Source organism: Bubalus bubalis, chromosome 18 (assembly GCF_019923935.1).
Source record: "Bubalus bubalis isolate 160015118507 breed Murrah chromosome 18, NDDB_SH_1, whole genome shotgun sequence".
In the NCBI taxonomy this organism is placed as follows: domain Eukaryota; kingdom Metazoa; phylum Chordata; class Mammalia; order Artiodactyla; family Bovidae; genus Bubalus; species Bubalus bubalis.
In genome coordinates this window covers 18,725,828-18,740,263 of record NC_059174.1, presented here as the reverse complement: position 1 = coordinate 18,740,263, position 14,436 = coordinate 18,725,828, and the positions used below count along the sequence as shown (strand labels likewise).

Sequence of the window (14,436 nt, the reverse complement as noted above, 5' to 3'; positions counted from 1 at the left end):
CGGGTCACACAGGCTATTTCCTGTTTTCATACGGGGAACTTAGCAGAGCGGCAGCCACTGACCTGCTCAGCCCGAGCTTGGAATGGAGAGCTGAAGGGGGCCGTGTGACACCTCTCCAGGACCCCTGGACACGCACAGGACCAGAAGCCTCAGGTCAGTGTCTGATCCCAAGCTCAGCGGGCCTCTGCCCGCTTGTGACCTGAGCCCCTTCCCCCTGTGACCATCCCTCGGTACCTCTTGGGGGAAGGGTGGGAGGGAGTAGGGCTGGTGACAGATACACAGGGCTCCCCTCAGATATGAGGGACTCCCCTTAGCATACTGGAGCAACTCCTCGACCCTCCATCGCCTCAACTCCTTTTGAAGTGCCAGGCGCCTCTGCACCCCTTCTTGAGCCTGGGGAATATGCCACCACACCTGTGTTTCTCAAAAAGTGGTGCCAGGGGAACTGGCTCTTTGTCTCAGTACAGCCCTTGGATCTGGATCAAAATTCAGAATCCAGGGCGCACCCCAGAACCTATAGATGGGACTCTCTGACGTTGGGAACAGGAAGTCTGCTTTTTTACAAGCGTTTGACACCTTCACCCCTATCCCCACCCCCGAGGAAGCTGTGATTGTGATGGACGCTCACATTCATGAGTGTGCCCGTCCAAGGTCCAGGATCTGCTGCTTCCTGGGTCAGACCAGGGTGCTTTGCTCTGCTGGCCTCTCACCCCTGACAGAAGCCCTGCAGGCCCTCAGAGAGGTAGCGTGGGCTTTGAAGGGGGCCCTGTGTGCCCATCAGCATCAGAAGACCTGGCCTGGAGGGTGGTCCTTGGAGGCAGAAGCAGGCTCAAGGTACATGGGAGGGAAGGAGCAGGGAGACCGCTCCTGGCAGCTGCATGGTGGAGGCGCTGGGACTCTGCTATCTGCTGGGCCACAGACAGGCCCCCAAGCCAAGAGCACCAACACTTGTCATATTTTATTGTAAAGTCTAGACATCTTTGCTCTGTGGGGTGGGAAGACGGGAGGGAAGGGCCCACAGAACCCCACGTACAGCTGTCCCCCAAAGAGCTTCTGGAGTGACAGGACTGCTTTCCCCACTTTGCAGATGAGGAGACTGAGGGCTAGAGCCTCCGTGGATGCAGCCCTTGCCACTTTCCAGTCTCAGCCCATCCCATAAAAGGAAACCTCCAGGAGTTGGCTTTGGCTGCTGAATTTGATTTTTATTCTAAGCCCTGTGTTCATGCTCAGCTTTCCCAGGTCTTTTGTGGAATGCCCCACCAAGGTCATCATTCCTGGGGTCTCACGGGGTCTGTGGGCAAACAGAGCTTCTGACATGGCACCAGCTGCCTGATCAAGACAACAGAGCTCAATCAGGGACCACTGAGGCCAGTTCTCTTCACCATCACCCATTTTACAGATGAGCTAACTGAAGCAGGTGCATAGGAGTGCCCACAGAAATCATTGAGCTCCCCAGAGTCCTGGCTACCAAAAGTCCCTTAGACAAGAGAGCGTGTGGACCATCTGCTATCTTGCCTGGGCACCTACCAGAATGTAGAGAACCTGTTCCTTGCCAACTATCATCTTGTCAGCAAGACAGGGTTGGTAGTCACAGCTCTCAGATGGGGAAACTGAGACTTAGAGTTAAATAACTTGCCTACGGATCCACAGTTGGTCAAGACTCCTTAAGGGGAAAAAACTATAAGGTACTCGAGCACGTGCAGCCCTGGGTCAACCATGTGCTGCTCTGTGCTCCAGTTTCCTGTCTGTTTAGGGTGAGGCTGGATGGAGGGTTCTAGAGAGCTACCCACTGGACACCAGCACAGACTTCCCTGGAGAACGCCCGAGGGTTAAGGGACATCGAGCGCGTTAAGGGATCCAAGCGTGTTAAGGAGATGAAGCCACCTGCACCCTTCTGTTTGGAATTTCTGTGCCTAAGTGGTAACCCAGCTACTCCATCTGAGCCGATGTTTTAACTGTCCCCTTTTCTAATTCGTCTCAAACATTTTAAATTCTATTCCAACTTACACATTAAATCAGAGTCATTTATTTCTCAAATATTTCCCAGAGCATCTATCACATGTCAGACACTAAGAGAGCCCATTATATGGTGCCTGGGACCTGCACAGCCCTGAGCTAAAGCTTTGCATGGTATGCCCGACTTAGCCCTTACACCAGCCTCATGAAGATTATTATGCCCCTTTCATAGGTGGCTGAGGCCCAGAAAAGTTAAATAGCTTCCAGGCACCAGCTCATCTTACTCACTTACCTGGATCCCAGACAAGAGTCATGCATAAACTAAACCCCAGGTCTCCCGCTGCCCACCCTCCCTTGAGTACCAGGGAGACGATTCTGACAGCAGACCCACCTGCGCTGGTGTCCTGCCCACCATTTATCAGCTCTTGATCCTGGCAACTCGTAAGTCTCAGTTCCTTAATCATAGCATGGAGATGAGAAACTCCTGCTATGCACAGATTCAGATGAAGTGAGAGAGTGGGTACTGAATGCAGGGTGTGACGCCTGCATGTTACAAGCATGAGGCTTTGCTGGTTGGGCACACTTACTAACTACATGACCTCAGACTAAACCTCAGTTTCCTCATCTGTTACTGAAGTCATGACAAGATTATTTTGTGTTGCGTTAGTCGCTCAGTCGTGTCCGACTCTTTGTGACCCTATAAACTGTAGCCCACCAGGATCCTCTGTCCATGGGATTCTCCAGGCAAGAATATTGGAGTAGGTAGTCGTTCCCTTTGGAGAAGGCAATGGCACCCCACTCCAATACTCTTGCCTGGAAAATCCCATGGATGGAGGAGCCGGGTAGGCTGCAGTCCATGGGGTCGCTAAGAGTCGGATATGACTGGGTGACTTCACTTTCACTTTTCACTTTCATGCATTGGAGAAGGAAATGGCAACCCACTCCAGTGTTCTTGCCTGGAGAATCCCAGGGACGGCGGAGTCTGGTGGGCTGCCAGCTATGGGGTCGCACAGCGTCGGACATGACTGAAGCAACTTAGCAGCAGTCGTTCCCTTCTCCAGGGGATCTTCCCAGGGATTGAACCTGGGTCTCCTGCATTACAGGCAGATTCTTTACCGTCAGAGCCACTAGGGAAGCCCTGTGACAGATTAGTGTGGGTATTAAACCAGATAGTGGATGTGAAGAGCCTGCGTGTATATGAAGTAGGTATAACAATTTGTTAGTAAATGTTTGCTTAAAGATAGAGAGAGAAGGGAAGGATATATGCCAGTCTCCCTGTTTTGGACACAGATTTCATTTGAATGTGTAACATAATATGATATTGGCACATTTTTCTGGACAAGCCAGTGTCTTTCTCCTGATTTGTCATCAAAGCCATTACCTTTCCTTGAAATCACGTCATTTAAAATTCAGAGTAACTTGATAGTATAAGGACCCTAACAATAAGAGAAGGTTCTGCTCAGCCTTGGACTGATCAGTCCAGGAAAGGGCCTGACCTAGGTTTAGCACCTGTCAGTTGGTCAGAGGGCTAGGTGGGCAGTGGAGGGCTCAGAAGTGGCACCCCAATACCCACAAGCACCCACAACAGGAGTGGGCACTCACTGTTCTCTCTTGTTTTCCTGGCAGCCTTGGAGCATGGCAAGTCACAAGCATCCTGGGAGCCCTGGGTGGACAGGACCCATATCCCAGGACGTGGCAGGTACCACGCCGAAAGCATCAGCTCCCCGCCCAGACCTCCCATGTCCAGTACCTGAGGACCACTTAGGTGAGCTTGAAGCTTGGGGCTTGATGGAGGGCATAGACATTTGAAGACATTTGAAATTCAAATGTGGGTACTTCAGTGGAGGCTATAAGAAACAGGGAAGCTCACATAACTTGGGTTATCACAAAGTACACACTGAGACAAGGATTTGGTGCAAGTGGTTTATCCAGGAGGTTGGCAGGGGAGTGAGGAGGCGAGGAAGGGAATAGGAAACCAGTACATGGTGTGGATGAAAAGATGACCACTGTGGGTGACTCCCAACGGGGGTCATCTGGGAGACCGTATGGAGCACACCTCAGAGCTGTCCCACCCGGAGGCAAGGAGGCCAGGCTGCTGTCCACTGGCCCCATCCTTCATCCCCAAGGGATGCTCCGCAACACACTACAATGGCCGGAGGAAGCCCTCAGGGGGACGTCCTAAGTGCTTCCAACAGCCCATGCGGTGTTCCTGACTAGTGAGTACCAAGGGGGCGTGGCCGGGCACTGACAGTGTCTGCTATAGCGCCACCTCCTGGAGGAAATGTCTGCCATATTCATGCAACCCTTCAGGACATGCCCAGTGAACGCCAGCTCTATTCCTGGCCTTGTGCAGGCATGGGGAAACAGGATCAGTCAAAAACCTCGCTGGCCTTCAAGTTTAGTAAGGAAACAGATCTGTAGAAAACAATTTAAGATGCCCCGGAAAAGGCTACACGGACAAGGTGGGAGGCTCTTATTCTAACAGCAAAGGGCCACTGAAGCAATATGTGGGCTGAGTCTTGAAAGACACAGTTTGGAAAAGGGCTCCCGGGACACATGCCCCTTAAAATAAAATGCACAATGACTTGTGCTTTTAGTGAGGAGGAAGGATCCCGGTCTTTCCCAAGAGTCTCAGGATGGCCCAGGACTCAAGTGAGATCTAAGACACACCGTTATTTCCCAGGCAGGGAAAGAGGATGGCATTTGCGGCAGAAGAACTGGCATGTGCAATAAAAAGCAGGGAGTGTGGGAAATGAGATGAGAGAGGAGGGAGGGGTCAGCTAAGCGGAGCCTGGAGCCAGGCAGCCTCGCAGCTCCCCGCGCCATCTGCTGGGGTGCGTTTAGCAGGCTGGAGAGGACCACGGCATCAGCCAGGGCTGTGGGGAGGACAGAAACCAATCAGCCACATCCCTGCTGGATGTGGACCATGGGGTCTCGTGACAGCTAGAAGTCGTGGACGATAGACCACAAACACACTGCGTTTCCCAGCAAGAAGCCACCTGGGAGGATGGGCCGTTCCAGGTTGTCCGTGGTAGGGTGAATTCAGGCGGATTGGGTGCAGGAGGCTGGCTGATGCCAGACTTGGGATGAGGGAGGGGGATATTCACAGCGTTTCTGGACTCCCTCTGCTCATCCCAGACAGACCCGGTCTCCTCCCTCAGTCCTTGCCCATAAAGCGCACCAAGCTGTACTAGTCCTTAAGTGCTTGTGCTTCCAGAGGCCCAGGGCAGCCCGAGCTCCAACTCCAGCATGACCACGCGGGAGCTGCAGGAGTACTGGCGGGCCCAGAAATGTTGCTGGAAGCACGTCAAACTGCTCTTCGAGATCGCCTCCGCCCGCATCGAGGAGAGGAAAGTCTCCAAGTTTGTGGTAAGCAGAGATCAGAGAGCCATGGCTCGCCTTCATGGCCTCCTTCCTCGCATTGGGCAAGGCTGGTGGGGCCTCAGTCTCCCAGTCCGTGAAATGGATCCACACACTTTAACTCACAGAGCTCTTTGGGCAAAAAACAGTCCAACAGTGAGATTTCCCACTCAACACTGTGAGGATGAGAGGAGTCATAGTCCCTTATTCTAACAAGCAAATGGCCCAGTTTAAATCCTGTGTTACCTGCTATTATTATCTGTGTCCCTTCTTCATTGTTTTTGAGATCCTTGTATAATTTTTATTATTATGGACCTAATTTTTTTTTTCTGTAAAGTGGATCACTTTCTAAAATGAACAGATTTATTTCCAAGGGAGAGACCTTACATGGAAAACCAGCATAAGAAAAGGTCAATATTAAAATAAATAGAGAGCTCAGGGCTGTCATTAAATTTTAGCTGGTTACCATGGTTAGTGGAAAGCTAGGCTTGAGGCTGATTTCTTTGTTAAAGGGCTTTCCTGGTGGCTCAGATGGTAAAGAATCCGCTTGTAAGATGGGAGACCTGGGTTTGATCCCTGGGTTGGGAAGATCCCCTGGAGGACAGCATGGCAACCCACTCCAGTATTCTGGCCTGGAGAGTTCCATGGACAGAGGTGCCCGGTGGACTACACTCATGGGGTCACGAAGAATCAGACACGACTGAGTGACTAAACAACTTTTCACTTTCTCTGTTAAAATGGAATCTCAGCCTATGTCAGACAAGAAGTTAATGACAATGGGAGAGCCACACAAACCTTTCTTTGCCCCACCCTCCCCACTCCTTGCAAGGGCTGGAGTAATAATAATAGCTGAAGCAGTGCTGACTGCACATCATGGCTTCAGTGCATCAACTCATTTAATCCTCGCCCAGTGAGGCAGGCCAGGTCACTATCCTATTTCATGGATGAGAAAACTGAGGCTCAGAGAGGTTCAAGTGCCCACCTGAAACCACACAGCTAGCCTGTGGTGGGCTGGAATCATTACCCAAGCAGTCTGTGCCTTCATTGGTATCCTCTTGAAAGAGAAGAGAAAAGAATAGTTTCCTTACTATATAATATCACTGCCTACAATCACCCATTTCCAGGTTGATCCATATAATATCACTGCCAGTATATTACCTAAAACCATCTCCGAGGAGTTCCACACTTGGAAAACACCGATGGTATTCATCCAAGCTTCCCAGTTCAGTTTTGACCCTGTAACACCAAAGAGCCTCGCTGCGCCGGCAAGTTCCTTTGTGGACTTTCAACCCCGGGATGCCTTCCCCACCTCATCCCCCTCCTTCGCTTTGTTCTTCTCCGGTTGACTTCTTGTCATTCATAATTCGCTTTTACTGGCTCAGCCAATTTAAAACAGAATCGCAGATAACGATCACCCATTTCCAGGCCAGGCTTTCAGGGCATCATCATTATTTCATTTCCTGGGCTCTCGGGCTCTCCTCGGCCATTGCAAACCCGCGGTGAGGCTGTTGTCAAAATCGTGCTCCCTCCCTCTCTCCGCAGATGTACCAGATCGTGGTCATCCAGACCGGGAGCTTTGACAGCAATAAAGCCGTCCTGGAAAGGCGTTACTCCGACTTCGAGACGCTCCAGAAGAAACTCCTAAAGACTTTCCGGGAAGAGATCGAAGACGTGGTCTTCCCCAAGAAGCACCTGATAGGGAACTTCACCGAGGAGATGATCTCGGAACGCAAGCTGGCCCTCAAGGAGTACCTCAGCGTGCTCTACGCCATCCGCTGCGTGCGCCGCTCGCGCGAGTTCATCGATTTCCTCACGCGGCCCGAGCTCAAGGAAGCCTTCGGCTGTCTGCGCGCCGGCCAGTACACCAAGGCCCTAGACATCCTGATGCGCGTGGTGCCGCTGCAGGAGAAGCTCACGGCGCACTGCCCCGCGCTGCTGGTGCCCGCCCTGTGCGCCATGCTGGTGTGCCACCGCGACTTGGACAGGCCCGCCGAGGCCTTCGCGGTCGGGGAGCGGGCCCTGCAGTGCCTGCAGGCCCGCGAGGGCCACCGCTACTACGCCCCGCTGCTGGATGCCATGGCCCGCCTGGCCTACCTGCTGGGCAAGGACTTCGTGTCCCTGCAGAAGAGGCTGGAGGAGAGCCAGCTCCGGAAGCCCGCCCTCCGGGGCTTCACCCTGAAGGAACTGACGGTCCAGGAGTACCTGTCCTGAGCCGCCTGCTGGGGAAGCTGGAGAAGGGGGCTCGCCATTGCTCAGGGGCTCATTGGGGTTGGTTTTGAGCGGGTCGAGCCACTTGGGGCTCTAGCTTGTGGCTGTGACTTTAACAGGCCCCTCTTCTGCTCCTGTGTTGCCCCCCACCCCCAGTCTGCTGTGTTGAACCGAGATGCTCCCGGGTGTCCTTGAAAGCCTCTGCGTGTGTCCGTGTCCTCTTGATGCCAGGTCCATCTGGCCCATCTGGCCCCATCCAGACCCATCTCAAAACCACAAACCCAGCTGCAGAAACACTGGAGAGTCGTATCTGCCTTGCTGGGGGGTTTCTGTAGGTCACTGGAGGACAGGTTTAGGCTGCCCATCACAGACAAACTTAATCCGTTTCCTCACAGACCTCTCTCCTTAGGTGTCCAGAGTATCTTCTCTTTGCTCCTCCCTCCTTGACCTGGCCTGCAAATATTCCCACTGACTATCCTAACTGTTCTAGCTCTTCTCTCTTAGGTTTCAGCCCAATTCAGCAAAACAAAATGTCAGCTACTGCTCCTCAAGGCTTTGTCCCCAGGATGGGCTGTATGTCAACAATTGGAAGGCTGGAGGGTCCTGGTCTAGAACCAGCAATCACTGCCTTGGGGTGGGTTTTTCATTTGTAAGGCAGCTGTCCTTTGAATGGCCTTTCTGGATTATGTAGAAATAGCCCTGCAGGGAGGCGGGACTCTGGGTAGAAGAGATCGAATGCTCAACACCTCCCCATTTGAGGGACAATGGATTGGGGTCCCCAGATGAAGTGGATTCCAGACCAATAACTGGGTTCAGCACAGGGCCAGGAGTTAATGATACAAGCTGGTTTGGATCTTGTATGTCTATCAGATTAGTAGTCCCTGAAGACCTGAACCATGTAACTGAGCTTATCAGGGTATACTAAAGAGGCTGTAACTTGGGAATCTTAGTGTGGGGCACCACTGGCCTGAGCCAGGATCTGGCTCAGCCAAGAACAACGGACAAGCATTCACTGAACTGCACTGAAGGTGTTCAACAGCGACACCATGTGGCGACAGCTGGAGTGGCCCAACCAGGCTCCTTCCTGGAGGTTAGATACAGACTGACACAGATAAAGCCTTCAAGTATCTCAATGTACTCCAGGAGAAAGAGATTTTAAGTGGGCGAGATTGGGTGTCTTGGAAATCTTGACATGTGGAAAATTAAAGTATAAATGGAAAAAATAAAAACAGCTGCAATTCTTTTGTAATGGTAAAAAAGATTATACAGATTTTACAAGTTCTTCATCAAATATAAAAAGCTATCAACTGTTAGACGTAACAAATATTCACTAAGAAAGAAAAAAAATGCCCAATATGGGGAGTTTATTAGGAGTTTCCAACAAAAAGCTGGGAGAGCAAAGAGTTAGCTCTCAATGTAACGGTCCATGTGGAATAAACCTGCTTCCTAGAAAGGAACATTGAGGAAAGGCGTGAGTCAAATATTGCATTGAGAGACAGTGGGGCATCTAGAATTTGAACAGCAAGCTGGTACTCACCCAGTTGTGGAATCTAAATATACACAACATGGTCCAAAATCCTCCAGCAAGGAAGCCATGGTAAAGAGCTTCTATGCAGGTCTTTCGGGTACCTTGCACCACAGATGTAAACTCTCTCTGTAGGAAGTCAACTTAGATCCAGGCCAATAGAGAAGATGCCGCTGACTTCAGAGGTGCTAAAAAGTAAGGGGAGGGACTGTGCATCTCAAAATCACATGTACATGGTGTTCATGTGTATGATATGGAGACAGAGGAAAAAGTCTTACGGGAGGTAGAAGGGACCTAAGAAACGATATGGGAGATCCCATCAGTATCCTGAAAGAAGGGCTGGGTACCTTGGAGTAAGGAAAAGACTCACTCTGGCTTCTGAAAATGGCCCACCCACATGTTACAGCTTCAGGGCTCCCACGTTGTCTCCTCCTGGTAAAGCTGGAAGCTTCCCGCCCAGTTCTTCTGATGACCTTGGCCTGTGGGTCCACTGATGTTTCTTCTTGCCACACGCACTGTGTCTTCATCGACTCCAGGTGTCTAATGGCCTGGGGTGACCCAAAATGGCCATCTCCTCCTGACATCTGTCTTAGCTGCAGAAGTCTGAGACCCACTCACTTCTTGAGTGCCTGGATCAAGTCTTTGAATTCCTCAAGCCGCCTCCTCCAGGGGCCTCTCTTTGTGGCCCACTGAGACCCCACCAGGGTATGCCACGCTTCTGTTCACCTTGGCCCCCTCTCACCCCATGGTATGGTTTCGTTTTTCTTTCCAGGGGACTCTGGTGGCAGCTGACCCTCTTCTCCTGACTCTTCTCAAAAGTTGAGCCCACAGCACAGTACTGTGGGGGACATCTGCCCCCCAGTACTCAGGTGGGCCCCGGACCAGGTGCATGAGTGTCCCCTGGGCCTTATGAGACAGGCAGAATTTCAGGCTCCAGCCTAGACCTTCTGAACCAGAATCTGCCTGTTAACAAGACTCCCTCTCCCCTTCCCCTGCCCCTCGAAGGTGATTCCTTTGGATGCAGGTTAAAGTTTGAGAAGGCACGGGTTGAACTGACTTGAAGGTGCCTTGATGCGAATCATCCACAGAGCCTGGGCAGTCTGCTGTCCGGGTTCCTGGCTGCCCCATCTCCTCCCAGCCCAAGCCCTCATGGGTACACGTGCTCCAGTCCAGGGCCCCAGGAGCTCTTGGTGGAAGTGGCATACCGGTCACTCCCATATCCGGAACCTGTTCTGAGCATTTGTCCCCAGAGCCTGCAGGGGACCCATTCACAGCAGACTCTCCCTCCTGCTGCCTGGTGACACAGAGCCCTGTGGTCTCCCTTTGGACGGGATTCATCATCCTTATGAGACCCCATGCCTGGGGAGGCCGGCAGGTCCTTACCCGCAGCCAGGATAGGGAAACCATGGCTCCCCAGCATGTTTGGAGCCCTACTGTGTGTCTAGGGCTTCCCTGCTTACTGCCAGTCCAATGATGCCCAGGAGATGTCCTTATCCCATACAACAGATGAGGACACAGACACCCTGAGAGCTTAAGTGACTTACCCAAGATCACACAGCCAACAAAGGGGAAAGCAGGAAATTAAGCGCAGGCCTGTGTGACCTCCAGCCTGCGCTTTCCTCCCTGAGCCCCACATTGGAGGACTGGGAGGAGAGGGTTTGCCGATATGTCCCTGGGGAGAGGTCCCTTAAAGGTCATCATCACACTCTTCTCTGTTTATAGGTGGGGAAACTGAGGCCTGGAGAGGGGACTCACTCAAGGTCATGCAATGAGACAGGGCAGCTCCAGGACTGGGCCGGGGGTGTCCACATCAAAGGGATATGGTCAGACTAATCCGGGGCTGGGATTCCAAGAGGTTTTTGAGGGGTCACCCAGCTGGGCCTGGGGGCACGGGGTCAGTATTGAGGCCTGAGCTGGGGTGGCTATCCTATCAGGCAGAAGGCTCTGTTCAGGGTGGGCTCTGGACCTATTGCCTACATGCCCTTAGCTCGGTGACGGCCTCTTCCAGTTCCACCTGCTGGGGGCAGGGGTCTCCCACCATGTCCCCAGCCAGACTCTCCAGGTGCCTCCAGAGCATCCGATCCTCCTGCGTTGCCTTTCCAGAACCCTCCTTGGGGGCCCAACAGCGCTGCCATCTGTTCTAGCATCCATTAGCCATTTTCCTTCTGGTGATCTCCTTTTACTTATGTCCATTGGAAAAGAAACTTCCTCATATGACCCTCCATGGACAATCAGAATCACTTGCTATAATGAGGAGGTGGCTATAAAAATAAATACAATGAAACCGCTTGTGGTTTTTACACTTCCACGGCCTTTGTCTGAGATAGGCCTTGAGTCTGAGGCTGCTGATGTCCTCTGTTAACAAAGAGACAGAGACAAGCTTTAGAGACCTGTAATCACCACATTGAGACTGCTCTTGGCTTTACGCGGAAGAAATGAAAACTACTGCAAAGGGAAATCATCCAGTATTCTCTGTGCATCGTCTCAGTCCAGCTGGGGCCTTGCTCCCATGGCCCTGGCCCCCATCCCTTTCCCATGCCCCGTATCAGCCCTGCTCTCTGTCCAGTTCCTTGATCGTGGGCCTGGTTTCATCTTTGACATCCTTGGCTTCCTCACCCCAATTGGGAGGTGCTACCTGGGCTCCAACTCTGGGCTTCACAGCCTGACATCAGCTAAGACCCCCTAAATGCAGGGAGAGTTCTGATTCATTCAAAGCAGAAACTTCCCCTGGGAAGAGCCAATGCCCTTCCCTGCAAGAGGCCCTGCACAAGCCCCACCCACCCAGTCAGCAGAATAGAGCCCCTCACCTGTCTGCCTGCTTCTCATCTCTCAGTAAATAATGATGAATGATGCTCCTACTCTATGCCAGACTCTGGCAAGAGCTAGGGACATAGCGGTGAGCTGGACAGATCGGGTCCCTGCCCTCATGGAGCTGCTCATTACAAGGGAGGCACTCACAGAGCAAACTGAAGCTGGGACAGAATGGTCTCTCCCCAGATGGTCAGGGAGGGCTTCTTGGAGGAGGAGGTGTTTAAAGGAGCCGTAGGGGAGGCTGAGGAGGCAGCCTCGCAGAAGCATAACCCTGTGGCAGGAAACTCCTCTGTGCCCAGGGAGCCTCAGCCCAGGCCTGGGCCCAGGAAAGCAGCAGACAGGCCCAGGACATCCCTTCCCCAAGGTGCCTCCTGGCTGTGCCTATTCAGAGGAAGGGTTCCAGGTACTGACAGAAAGCCGCCTGGCAACACCATCCGTGCCGTGGCCCTTCTCAGTCACTGGCCCGCTGCAACATGAATGAGCTGGAAATTCGTGTTGAGGGCACACAGGCCCGTGGGTTTACAAGTGACAGAAAGCCAGGGTAATCTGACAAAGAGAAATGTATTCTCTGAAAAGCCCAGGAGTAGCTAAGCTTCAAGCCAAATTGGAGCCAAAAACTCAAACCCTGACATCCTCGTCTGGTTTCTTTCTCACTTTCGCTTTCTCTCTGTGTCTCTTTCCTCGGCTTTGCCTTCTCTCTCAACAAGCTCTGCTCCTGGTGCCAAGATGGCTATAGCAGCACCAGGCTCAGATGTTCCTTCTCGGCAACCCCCTCCCCACAGGGCTCCCACAAAGCTCTAGCTTGAAGGATGTGTAGGAAACACCCAGCCACATGTCCTTTCCTGACCACAATGAACAGGCGGGACAGACTGCAATGAATTCCCCTGGCCTTCACCACAAATTGGTCTCCACATTGTAATCCACTTTTTAAACTTTTAAATAGACATTTTTTTTTAAGAGCAGTTTTAGGTTCCACAGTAAGATTGAGTGGAAAGTACAGATATTTCTCATATCCCCTGCCCACTCACATGCAACCACTCCCCACGATTAACATCCCCCACCAGAGGGGTAAGTGTGTTACAACTGATGAACTTACAGTGACACATCATTGTTACGTGGAGCCCATAGTTTACACTAGGGTTTACCTGGGGTGTTGTACATTCTATGCATTTACACAGAGGTGTCCACCATTATGGCTTCCCTCGTGGCCCAGTGGTAAAGAATCCACCTGCCTATGCAGGAGACACAGGAGACTTGAGTTCGATCCTTGGGTCTAGAAGATCCCTTGGAGGAGGAAATGGTAACCCAATCCAGTATTCTTGCCTGGAAAATTCCATGGGCAGAGAAGCTTGGCAGGCTATAGTCCATGGGGTTGCAAAGAGCTGGATACAACTGAGCAAATGAGCACGCACGCACGCATCCACCATTATAGTATACTTAATGTGATAAATTAAACGATGATTAGAGTGATTAAATTTTAGCTATATATCATGAGCATTTTCCTAGAACATGTAATATTCTTCCATGCTATTTCTAACAACATAGATTTCTAATGTATCTGCCACCACTATTTTAACTGTCTTGTAAGGTTCCGAATTTTTCTGAATGCGGCCAGCAGGGCAGCCAATGTCTTGATCCAATGTCTTTTTTGTATTTGTGGTCTCTTAAGGCAGTTTCTGAGGAGGGCATGGCAACCCACTCCAGTATTCTTGCCTGGAGAATTCCCATGGACAGAGGAGCCTGGCGGGCTACAGTCCATGCAGTCCCGAAGAGCTGGACACGACTCAGCAGCTAAGCACAGCAGCCCAGCACAAGGCAATTTCTAGCAGAGGGATTTCTGAATCATAAACACGGTTACTGATTTTGATCACATTAATCCCCTCTCTGGAGAGGCTAAACTAACCTGCTCCTCTAGCAGCTGAGTGTGAATGAAGTGAAGTGAAATGAAGTGAAAGTCGCTCAGTGGTGTCTGACTCTTTGCTACCCCATGGACTATACAGTCCATAGAATTCTCGAGGCCAGAATACTGGAGTGGGTAGCCTTTCCCTTCTACAGGGGATCCCCCCAGCCCAGGGATCGAAGCCAGGTTTCCCGCACTGCAGGCGGATTCTTTACCAGCTGAGCCACAAGGGAAGCCCCTGAGAGATGCCCATTTCCCTGAAACTGCCATAACACCGGATGTTAGCATTTTAAAACTATTTTTAATGTGATAGTGAGAAATGGTATCCATTATTTAGTGTCGTTTCCTTGTTTCTAGTGAGTATGAACGTGTCTCATAGGCTTCCTGATCATTTTTATGGTTGTAAAAATGTTTCTTTTCCCCTTTCCATCTGTGCTTTCTGGAAGAAGGCGGGACCTGGCGAGGATCTATTCCGCCGCAATTTTAAAAATAAGCAGCAGATGGCGCTGCTGCACCGGCGGATCCTAAAGCCTCGCGGGCTGCGCTGGAGGAAAAGCATTTAAGCAAGAAGGAAATTGAGTGTTTCTCTAGAAAGGAAAAAACAAGACTCTGAAAAACCGTCGGAAGGGGGTTAAAATAATGCTGAAAAGAAAGAGCTTCTCTGGGAAAGCGCTGA

General features: G+C 51.5%; 1 protein-coding gene across 2 annotated transcripts; it reads left to right on the top strand.

Annotated features, from left to right (window-relative positions):
- SNX20 (sorting nexin 20) lies at positions 1-8,787 on the top strand. 2 transcript variants are annotated; one of them, XM_006043259.3, is made up of 4 exons: positions 1-153; positions 3,583-3,721; positions 5,174-5,325; positions 6,859-8,778. In XM_006043259.3, exons 2-4 carry the CDS (start codon positions 3,592-3,594, stop codon positions 7,525-7,527), a joined length of 951 nt encoding a protein of 316 aa, XP_006043321.1. In that variant the 5' UTR covers positions 1-153; positions 3,583-3,591; the 3' UTR covers positions 7,528-8,778. The 2 variants fall into 2 exon arrangements, with proteins under 2 accessions (XP_006043321.1, XP_044787768.1); XM_044931833.1 differs by lacking the exon at positions 1-153 and having other exon boundaries at positions 3,632-3,721; positions 5,095-5,325; positions 6,859-8,787.
- The last annotated feature ends 5,649 nt before the right edge of the window (positions 8,788-14,436 follow it).

Excerpts from the sequence above, each read along its gene's own strand:
- SNX20 (XM_006043259.3), top strand. The coding sequence starts at position 3,592 with ATGGCAAGTCACAAGCATCCTGGGAGCCCTGGGTGGACAGGACCCATA. Across the intron at positions 3,722-5,173 it reads AGTACCTGAGGACCACTTAG|AGGCCCAGGGCAGCCCGAGC; the intron begins GTGAGCTTGAAG and ends TTGTGCTTCCAG. Across the intron at positions 5,326-6,858 it reads GGAAAGTCTCCAAGTTTGTG|ATGTACCAGATCGTGGTCAT; the intron begins GTAAGCAGAGAT and ends CTCTCTCCGCAG.